Consider the following 11,458-nt stretch of genomic DNA (forward strand, 5'->3'; position numbering starts at 1 on the left):
ACTGGCTCTTCGCTGCAACTTTCAGTCACCGACTAGACATTGTTAGATAAACTGGCAGAAAAGTGCATTTTCCTCTCTGTTATTGCAATGAGCTGTTGGTCCGGATGCGGAAGTGCCGGAAAAAATCTAATTAGCAGAAATTAAAAAATCAGGGATTTTTTTTTTGGTCATATCACTCATTTCCCTGCCTTGCTTAAGTGACTTCCACCTCTTGTGACATCCCATTAAATAGCACGTTTTCTCTGGGCTGCACTTGAACCAACACCCCGTCTTATCAAATGAGAACTGCGTGTTGAGAGAGCATTTTTTTTTTTTTTTCCCCCTCAACCTGTCAACTTCGTTTATCAAACATTTACACTTTGCGCTAAGACGCTTTGGAGTCTTGCTCCCAGAGCAAAAGGTGGCACTTAGGGTAAATTATGGATCAACATGTCTGACTTTCATGACTCTTATTTTCATTTTGGTGAAGGCCAGGTGTGACAACGTGCCTGGCGTCGGGGGCGGTTTAAATTGCCGCCCGTTGACAGCGGGGCCACGGACCCCGCTGGCAGTTCCCTTGACACCCCTCCGAGCCCTTGTAAGCACCGCTGACAATGAGTGATTCATCCGATTCATCCTGCCATTTAGGGCTCGGGTAAAAAACCGACATGGGTAAACCGACCCGCGAAACAGCGACGCCAATTTATCGTGGAAAAGAAACAACAAAACGCCAGCTGAATTAGCGTCGACGGGGGGAATAAAAGGCTTCTTCTTTTGTAAAACAGCGATACAAAAAAATGACACCATTACTGACCTCACTCCACCTTACAATTTTGATGAGGTGTATTTTCACAGGGAGTAAAAAAAAACACACTTTCTTGCCTATTAGTCACAAAACAACAAGCCCTCGCGTCTGATCCATGTTGCGATCTGACCGGCTGACAGAGTACTATACCCCTGGGTCGCACGGCGGAGCAACTTAAGTGATGTTCCCGTCTAAGCGGCCCTTGCGTCGGCAGTCGATACAGGGAGGGCGGCTATGGAGGAGGCGACGGCGCCTAGCATAGAATATCGCAGACCCTGGGAGCCTTGTAAAAGTCAATTTACTGGACAAACTCCCGCTAACAGTGGCTGTGGGGAACACGGCGGCGGCAGGATGAGCTCGCCGTGATGGATAGCGCCGCGGGAAAGGCAAATCTGCAAATATAAATTGGCTTTATCCCGGCGAGTCGTATCTGATGCGATCGACGGCGAGTTTGAAATGATTTTTTTCCCCTTTTTTTTTCTTTTTTTTTTGATGACTCTAAATTGAAAGAAGCATCAAGAAGAAGGCGCCATCCTTGACACCGCAATCAGATGCGTTGAGAACGATCAAAGTGGAGCGGCGGCTTAATTTTTCAAAATTTCATGTTGTTTTCTTCTTCTTTCCCTCTTTTCTCTGCACTCTTACCATGACAAACAGCGGGTAAAACTGCGTTTTGTTTTGTTTTTTTCTGCATAGATTCACCAGCTTTCTCAATCACAGGTATTTATCATGTGAGGGGAAACAGGAGTAAAATAGCAATAAAGGGATTCCTATAATGGCTTCACTACAAGTAAAGGAACTGATGAATACATTATGTAAAATAATGTGCCACCAACTGTGGCAACCAGTTATAGAAATCTCTCTCTGACTTTTTCCCCTCTAATTTCCAACCATTCCTGCCAGTGTATCAGGTACGTCTAATCCTGAGATTAGCAATTGCCTCAGAGCAAAGGCATTCAAATCACAAAACCAAATTACACCAGAAATCGCTGCCCACTGCAATTTCATGTGTATTACTGTGCACTGTTACTCCTTCCATTTTCTTTTTTCTTTTTTTTTTTTCCCTCCCCCAACTCCTCTCAAACATGAACAAGGCAAGCCTGAGAAGGCTTGGATTGAATTAAGCCACAACAGATCCAAAACAATTTTATCAAATTACACACACTTGGTGGTACACAGCACTATCCAAAAGAACAATTGCTCATAACGATGTGGGTATTATGAATAATAGAAAGTAGTGGTGGAAGTAATTTTTTTTCATTCATTCATTCATTTTGCAAACTGCTTATCCTGCAGTCAGCCAATCTCAGCTGTCATTGTCTCAGCCAATCACGGTGGCACATGTCTAGACAAACAACCATTCACTCTCTTATCCACAAGTTATACAGAGACATTATACAAAACAAATATTTGCTCACTCTTTCACACGTCTCATCTACATATTATATAGAAATACATAACCATTTACTCACTCATTCAGTCTTTCACACTTCTAGCATGAACCCACTACATGTTTTTGCCCTGCGGCTGGAAACCCACACAAAGCGGGGACTTTCTTGCTATGAAATGTATCATTATATATATATAGATATATATACACTGCTCAAAAAAATAAAGGGAACACTTAAAAAACACATCCTAGATCTAAATGGATGAAATATTCTTATGAAATACTTTGCTCTTTATACAGTTGAATGTGCTGACAACAAAATCACACAAAAATGATCAATGGAAATCAATTGTATCAACCCATGGAGGTCTGGATTAGGAATCACACTCAAAATTAAAGTGTAAAAACAAACTCCAGGCTGATCCAACTTTGATGTAATGTCCTTAAAACAAGTCAAAATGAATCGGTGTTGCTTCCTGAGTGGACACTATGATTTCACAGAAGTGTGATTGACTTGGAGTTACATTGTGTTGTTCAAGTGTTCCCTTTATTTTTTTGAGCAGTATATATATATATATATATATATATATATATATATATATATATCACTGCACAAATATTCTATTTATTGAGATATTTTTCACCTTTTGTATTCTAAAAGTCAGAACCTTTGGAGACTTTTTCCCGCCACAATTTTCTTTAATAAGACTCACATTGGCTGATAGTAAAGAAGGAATTCACTTATTTCCCTTTTTTTTATATATGAATTTAGAAATTTGCAATCACTCCTTACTCAAGCTATAAGCTGACCTGTATCAGCAACCTCGGGGAGAGTCGGGGAGAGGAGGGTTGAGGGTTTCGGTTGTGGGGGAACCAATCAAGCTCCACTTGAACCTCTTATCAAGTAATTACCTTATTGAACTCAATGAGTGACTGACTGCCTCAACGGGTTCCCAGATAGAATCGAGGGGGGGGTTGGAGACTGCAAAACACAGGTGGTGTTGAATGCAAAAAAATTTTAACACACACATTGCTGTATGTCAGTGATGGCATGTGTGTTTTTTTTTTTTTGCTTGCATTAAAGCAAATGAGACCAGAATCCTGGCGTTTTCATAACAGTTCCCTGACCTGTGTGGAGCCGCTGCGGTACCAGCTCACTCCTAGGTTGAGGTCATTTTAATGTGCGTTCATTTTCGCTCCCACGGGTGTAGATTTTACAGCGCACGCGCCGGAAGAGGCGGCCCGCTCTGTCTCAGGAGGTTAACAATCAGCGTGGATCACGGCCCCGTGTCCAGTTATGCCTCCCGCATCGGCCCTGAGGTAAGATACCCTGGCCTGAGCGCGCAGGCCGGGCCTTCGCCTGCCCTGAGGGTCTAACACAGTGAGAGCAGAGGATACAAGCCTCTTTGGCTCGCCACTCCTCCGCAAACATCCACCTGGGCACGAGTGGCCTTTTGAGGCGAAATGATAAAAAACAAAAGCTGATGGCTTCTGTTAATTCAATGGCTAAGTGATTTAATTCCTCGCCGCGCTATGGTTGGGCGGCATTATTTTCTGGCAGAGAGCAGTGCGGGAGCGACTGCCAAAAGTAATAAAGTTAAGCGTTCCATTAAGTGCACGCGCAACTCATCAGCCTCCAGATATAAAGATTCCACGCAGGTACGTCGGGAGCGGATGATGCGAGAATAATGCCGTATCCGCGTACGCCCAAACAAGAAAAAAAAAAAAAAAGAATAACCCGAGCTTGTCGATTTGCGGGAAATGTCAGGTTTGTTACTCACCCTGCCTTGAGTCCTCTACAGAGGCGTCTCCCTCACAATTGGCTCAGCTTAATGACTGTTTAAATGTCTCTTGGGCTAAAAAAGAAAGGCTTGCCCACACGGATGAACTCCCTCAGTTGCCTGGTTACCTGCCTGAGCAGGTTCCCCCCCGTACAGTCATTGTAAGATTAGGAACGCGAGCAGAGGGGTGGGGTGCGCGGGGGGCAGTCGGAACCCGATACCTCCGAGATTACAGTGAATGGTCAGTATTATTCCGCGCCCCCCCTTCTGCTCGCTCCCTCTTTCCACCCGACTCTCCGGACCCCACCCGAGGAACAGTAGGGACCATTCTCCGAACCGCTGACAGGGCGGCCTTTCTTGTGTCTTTTCTCTTTCTTTCGCCGCCGACGAAAGAGAATAGCCGGGGCGAGAGCAGGTTTCGGCGGTATACGGAGGGTACACATGTGTGTGTGACATGCAACTATCCACCTTGTAGGCGCTTTGGCTTCATTTTACTTTAACTTCCTCTATGACACCAATATCATGTTAATGATATTTAAATCAATGCAACGATGCAGAAATTAACATCTCTGAGGCCCCGCCACCCTCCCACTCCCCCCCCACGCAGATCCCCCGCCCACCCGTCCACATATGCCATCATTTTAAGTACCTTGTTCATTTACTCCATAAATATTTTTCCTATTTTTTTTTTTTTTTAATTTTATTTCCCACTTTTTTTTTTTTTTTTTTTTAACGCTGTACAACCACTCGACAACGGGCTATATTTAGATGCAGCATCTCTTAAATCAACAGCGTGACCGCTTACTTGATTTAAAGTGCGGATGCTTAATGCTGTAATTGGAGCACATGAGCAGACACTTTTAGCCATTAGATTAGGCCCTGGTGAACTTAACCGAATATATCAAGCGATTATTGAAGGAGCGCAAACCTGAATACCTTCTAACTGTTGTTTATTAAACACGGCGTGACCCACATCATAAAAATGGATTGCCACAAATCAATTTAAGTACTAAAGTACGTAATAAAACGCCCGGGATTAACAAGAACGCACGTAGGGGCGCAGGTACAGTATAGCTCAATAGGCTTTACCCTGACAAACACTCAGTCTGCGGAAGTTACGGCGACGTTATTGTTAATAGTAAATAAATAATTATATAAGTGGAGCATAGTGACACACAGTACATGCTGCTGCTGCCGCAGCAGCAAATAGAGTGCCCGTTTAATTATGCAGGAGACATCCGAAAGCAACAGCACTCCTCACACTCTGGGAGAGCAGCTCGGCGAATATACCGTATTAGAGGCTGTTAGAGGCAGAGCACAGGAAAGAAGAAGAGAGATAAGTATTAAGAGGAGGAACTGTAAGAGGGGGATGAGAGCGTTAGAGAGAGAGATGAGGGTAGAGATTAGAAATAATAATCTAATAATAATAATAATAATAATAATAATAATAATAATAGTGCAGCGAGGGAGAAAATAAGGCAAGGCAGAGGGTGGAACATCCTAGGCAGTGTGACATGAGGACGCCTGAAAAATGAACAGGAGAAAACGCGCTCCAATTTGGGATTTAAGGCGGGCCAGACTGTAACACCCAAACACACACACACATACACACACACACACACACACACACAAACAGTTATGTATGTGTAGACATGTATGTTTGTATGCATGTATGTATCTATGTATACACATCTCTGCATATGTTTGTGTGTATGTGTGTATGCGTCTATGTACGCGTGTTTGTGTGTGTGTATGTATGTTGGACATAGATAACAATAACACTAATCATTCATAATGAAATCAATAAATTCCAAACTAAAGCTCAGTAATGAATGACACTGCAAAAGGTGAAGAAAAAAGAGATAAAGAAAAAGAAGCGTGCTCCTTCCTCCGAAAAGAAACCTGCGTTCGCCTTGATGCTAAATAAGTCTCACAATTGTTACAGGGAATAGAGCAGAGACGGACAAAAATACAGACTGGAGAGAGAAAAAAAATGCACACATTCCTGCAGAATTTGAATATCTCATCTTCGTATTTGCTCTTTTCCGCACGAGCTTGAAAACAGGTAATGAGATGGAGAGGGAGAAAAGTGAAGAGGGGACGGAGGTCAGACTAGCTGGAGGCTAAAGAGAATGGGAGAGAAGAGAAGAAAAAAAAAAAAAAAAAAGCGAGCGCGGGTATAAAAGTGAGCAAGGAGATATAATGAAAGAAACAAAAAGATAATATGGGAGGTGATGTAAAAACGCCAAAATTTCACTGCCCGCTCGGTGAATTGAAGCGGACCCTTAAGTGGAGAGGAATGTTAATATGACCTCCCGGCCAGATGTTTCTACTTAAGCCGAGACTATAAAACAAGCTCACAAACCCACACAAAGCCGTGTTTGTGCTGCGTTTACGCCGCGTCTACCTTTCTCTCCTTTTCAATTTTTTTGGCCCGTTCTTCATTTACCCAGATGAAAAAGGGGGGAAGTCACGGAGCGGAGGGCACGGCTCGAGGCGGCCCGAGGGGGAGGCGGAGGGTTGCGGCCGACCCGTCCCGGGCGCCCCCTCTGGGATTAACTAACCGCAAGCCCAACCATTATGCGAGCCGTCTAGATTACGTGACACATATTTGCCGAGGTTAGTAACAGAAAAGAGAGCCCTGACATACGCCATTAAATATATGCGGCGGGGAGGGGAGAAAAAAGAAAAAAAAAAAAAAAAAAAAAAAAAAAAGGTGGACAGATATGATTGCATGACCGGTCACAATATCTCTGTTCGAAGTCATCGAAACCGCCGACCTCCTCCCCTTTCCATATTACATGTTGAATGGCACTCCAAACCAAATCAGATCAATACCGCTAACTTGACACACATTAGCACCATAAAGGCAACAAGACTACTGAGACTGGCCCTGTCAGAAAGCATTATGGCGGAGTGAACGCTAAGAGGAGGAAGCAGAGGACATTTAAAAGAAGTGTAGGGGAAAGAAAAGAACACAAACACCGTCCTCTTACCTGTTTGTTGTACTTGTTGATAGTTTGACTGCTGTATTCAGAGCAGTGGTCAGATCCAAGGGAAATGTTATCTCCGGTGCCAACGAACGTATTGGCCGGGGGCAGGTCCTGAACGGCCTGGTGCTTTTTACCCGCCGTGGGCGACTGCGGGTGTAGCTGGACGGTGGGGAGGGGGGAACTGGACTTGTAGTGCCTGGCCAGGTCCGGGCTGCCGGGCCCTCCGTTGACGGAGCGGTAGCGGCCCATGCCGGGGCTGTCGGACAGCTTCTCGTTGACGCCGTCGTAGCGTTGGCCGTTCGGCTTGGAGGCCTCGACGGTGACGATGCTGCTGTAGAGCGGCTGTTTGGACTTCTGTTTCTTCTTGTCTTTCTTGGGCTTCTTGGACTTGTCGTGTTGCTGGGGGGTGAAGAAGTCTTCGTGGTCCTTCTTGCCGGCCTCGTAGCCGTTCTTGTTTTTGGGGCGACAGTAACGGGCCATGACGACCACCAGGATGATGAGGATGACCGTCATGATGCCCGAAACCACTCCGATCACGATGCTGAGCCGCTGCTTGCTGAGATCGTAATTGGGGTCTCCGGCGATGTTGGTGTTGAGCGACGTACTCAGGCTTTTGGCCACCTGCGCGTCCACGACCGTGGAATTGGAGAGGGTGGCGTTCACGTACACGTGGACCAGCGTGGTGGTGCTCTGGGAAGGCTGCCCGCTGTCATTCACCTGGACGACGAGTCGGTGGAGCCCGTAGTGCTTCTGCTCGAGCTTCCCCACCAGGGAAATGACCCCGGTGCCCCCGTCGATCTCGAACAGCTTGAAGGGGTTCCCGCCGATGATGCTGAAGTTCAGGTCGGCGTTGACGCCGGTGTCGCTGTCGGAGGCGATGACGGTCCTCACCACCGTGCGGATGTTGCTGGACGGCGGAAGAAGGGTGTAGGAGCTGTTGATGGGGAAGGACACCGTGGGCGCGTTGTCGTTTTCGTCCATGACGGAGAGCGACACGGTGGCGGTGGCCGACCTGGGCGGGTCGCCGCCGTCCACGGCCTTCACGCGGAACGTGTACGTCGTCTTCTGCTCTCTGTCGAAGGAGAGGGTGGAGAAAATAGTCCCGGTGTCGTTCTCGATGGAGAAGATTTCCTCCTCCTCCTCGATGAAAAGGCTCATCTCTGCGTTTTGGCCTTTGTCTGCATCGATGACCGTAACCATGCCGACCGGACTGTTTGGCTCGAGGTTCTCTTTGACGTAGAAGGTAAAAACATCCTGCATGAACTTTGGCTCGTTGTCGTTCTTGTCGGACACGAGGACGACCACGGTCGCCGAGCCCTGCAACGTGTTTATACCCTTATCTTTGGCTATCACTTTAAACTCGTAGCGCTCCGTCTGCTCCCGGTCCAGAATGGCGTTTACTCTGATGTCCCCGCTGTTGGCGTCGATGGAGAAAATCCCGTTGACCGACGAGTCGAGGGAGTAGCTTATTTCGGAGTTCTTCCCGCTGTCCGCGTCGATGGCGACCACCGTGGTGACCCGCTCGGCGGGCGCGTTGTTCTCCGGGAACGACACCTCCACTACATTCTGGCCGAAGATGGGCGGGTTGTCGTTGGTGTCGCCCACTTTGACGATGAGGGAGTTGTTGCTGGCGAGGCTGGGGCTCCCCGAGTCCACGGCCACGATGACCACGTTGTATTCCTGCGTGGCCTCGTAGTCCAGCGGCGCGGACGTGTGGAGGAAGTACTTCTTTTTGTTCTGCTCGCCCTCCATCTCGCTGGCCGGCTTGAGCTGAAAGGGCACGTCTCCCACCACGGTGCAAGTCACGATGCCGTTTTCCCCCTGGTCGCGGTCGGACACCTGGACTAAGGCAATGGGCGTGTCCACCACCACGTCTTCGGCCACGTTGGCTATTCCGTCCTTGAGGAATATGCGTCCGATTTTGCGTATCTCGATGGCGGGGACGTTGTCGTTCTCGTCCTTGATGTTCAGCACCACGGTTGCCTTGTCCATCTTGGGCGGCTGGCCTCGGTCACGGGCCATCACCGTGAACCTCAGCTGGCTCACCTCCTCCCGGTCGATGCGGTGCAGCACGCTCAGCCACCCCGTGCTCTCGTCCAACCTCAGCAGCCTGCGCACCGACTCCGTGGCCGCCCCGAACACGTACTCGATCTGACCGTTCACCCCGACGTCCGCGTCCGCCGCCTTGAGCTGCAGTATGGGGGCGCCCGGGGAGCTGTTCTCCGGCAGGTCGGCCTCGTAGACGCTCTTCTCGAAGCGAGGGCTGTTGTCGTTCACGTCGGTGATCATCACCCTCAGGATGGCCTGGGAGGAGCGAGGGGGGTCGCCCCCGTCCCTGACCCGCAGCGTGAGCTCGTAGGAGTCTCTCTGCTCCCGGTCCAGGGCCCCCTTGATAATGAGCTGGGGCTGCTTCTCTCCGTCCGTGGTGTCGGCCACTTGCAGCTCGAAGACGCTGCTCCGGCTGGCGCCGTTGTCTTCGAATCTCCTCTTCGCCGAGAACGAATCCCCCGAAGGGCGCCTGGGGTTCTCCCCGTTGTCTTGGATGAGCTCGTACCTCTCGATCCCGTTCCTGCCGAAGTCTCTGTCCGTGGCGGTGGGCAGCAGATAGAGGGTCCCGATCGGCCTGTTCTCCTCCACGGACAGCGTCAGGACGGGAGACGGGAAGGAGGGGGTGTTGTCGTTTATGTCGAGGATGATCACCTTACCCTCGAACAGGTCCACCCAGCTCTGGGCCGGCCCGATGACCGACACCTCGAAATCTATGAAGCACTCGTTCTCGTCGAAGATCATCTGGCACTGTTGCAGCTTCTCTCGGTCGATCCTCCTCTCGTTGGTGGTGAGCTCACCTGTGATGTTGTCTATCTTGAAGAAATCCGAGCCGGACTCCAGGGTGAACGTCACCTCGCCCGCGCCGGCGACGATGCCCAGGTCGGCGGCCACGTTCCCCACCCGGACATCCGCCGGTCCCTCCTCGGCCAGTCGGTACCGGAGCACTTGCTTGGCGGCGGGCTGGTGTACGAGCTGCAGGATGAATATGCAAGAATACAAATAGTCCACTGCGCCAGTATTCCTCATTGTTCCCCTGCCTTTTGGAAGAAACCCCTGGGTTCAAAGTGGAGAAAACGGCGTGGGAGACTTCGGTGACGGGAAAAAAAAAGTCCGGGTGGGTGGTGGTAGTGGCGGTGGGTGAGGTGGGGGGGGACGAGACGCCGCTTTCATTCGGAGCAGAGCCCTCCGCTTCGGGGAGACTTCACCATCAGGACCACTTCACGCATCGCTCCTGCGGCGGAGAGTACAAATCTTCCTCCCCTCTTTTTGTATATATATATATATATATATGTATTTTTTTACTCCTTTTTTCGGTCTCCTCTCTCCTCTCGGATGCAAGCGTCTCCTTTAATTTAACGGCAGGAGTTTAAAAACGAAATAGCAGGAAAAAAAAGAAAAAAAAAAAAAGAAATCACCACCACGGTGAGACCCCACGGTGCGCAAAAAAAAAAAAAAAAAAAAAAAAACGTCTTTGGATTTCATGCGCGTAAAATCGGTCCGGAGACCGTGGAAAGTAAGATCAGTCCACGTCGCGCCATTTTTCCCCTCTTTTTCACAATTAATGGATCTCCTGATTTGTCGTGGGGATGCTGTGCGTGCGCGCGTGTGTGTGTGTGTGTGGAAGAGAGAGGCTGCAGCAACCCTCTGTCCGATAATACGTCCAGATGCGTTTAAATGCCCGCGCAGTTTCCAAACTCACCCCGTGGAGGTGAGCGGTTCTTTTTCTATTTTTTTTTTCTTCCTGCGTGGGGGTCACTCGGTGCCAAAACTCCCCTCTGCCGTGGACGCGGACACGAGGCGGATTACCTGCCGGCTCTCCCTCTCTCTTGTCTCTCCTCTCCTCCAAGTCACTTGAAAGCGGCAGACGTGATACTTTATCTTTTCCACCTCTTGCGAGACCAACTCCACGTTGCGCACACACACACACACGCGCGTCTGGAGGTTTGTCACAATGAGTGTGTGAGAGAGAAAAAAAAAAAAAAAAAAAAAAATCTCAGACGAAAATATGAAAAAATATAAAAATAAAAACAAAAATATATATATATATAAATCCTTTTTGCAGCTTTTTTTTTTTTTTTTTTTTTTTTTTTTCTTTTAGGAGGCGTCGGTTGAATTCCTCGGAGTATCCCACATATTCAACCTGTTCCCCTCGCTCACCTGCAGACGCGCCGCATGTGTTGGCAGCCCCTATCTGCAGCACTCTGAGAGGGATTCTCAAATGATATTGCAGTCTCTCCCTCTCTCTCTCTCTCTCTCTCTCTCTCTCTTTCTTTCTCCACCCCCCTGGTCCCCTCCCTCCTCCTCCCTCCTCCCTCCTCCTCCTCCAGCCGTGCACGTAAACAGGGTCGGGCTCGGTGTTGATCGCCCCGGTCCGGAGGCCAGCAGACTGGTATTCCGTCGTCGGAGGAACCGGCGTCTTTAATTTTCTATTTTATTTTATTTTTGCTGCGTTGTGTGGCGT

The 11,458-nt window shown here is 48.8% G+C and overlaps 1 protein-coding gene across 5 annotated transcripts in view; it reads right to left on the minus strand.

Moving 5' to 3' along the window:
• pcdh7b (protocadherin 7b) overlaps positions 1 to 10,983 on the minus strand; it is a 117,238-nt gene extending 106,255 nt beyond the window's left edge. For all 5 annotated transcript variants that reach the window (XM_086166522.1, XM_086166521.1, XM_086166520.1 and 2 more), the window contains exon 1: positions 6,952 to 10,983. In XM_086166522.1, coding sequence (XP_086022648.1) covers positions 6,952 to 10,023 — 3,072 coding nt within the window. In that variant the 5' untranslated portion in view covers positions 10,024 to 10,983. The remainder of the gene's footprint in view (positions 1 to 6,951) is intronic.
• Between the last annotated feature and the right edge of the window lie 475 nt (positions 10,984 to 11,458).

The sequence above is a fragment of the Fistularia commersonii genome, chromosome 19, assembly GCF_037954325.1.
Source record: "Fistularia commersonii isolate RoL2024-O1a breed Wild chromosome 19, RoL_Fcom_v1.0, whole genome shotgun sequence".
In the NCBI taxonomy this organism is placed as follows: Eukaryota; Metazoa; Chordata; class Actinopteri; order Syngnathiformes; family Fistulariidae; genus Fistularia; species Fistularia commersonii.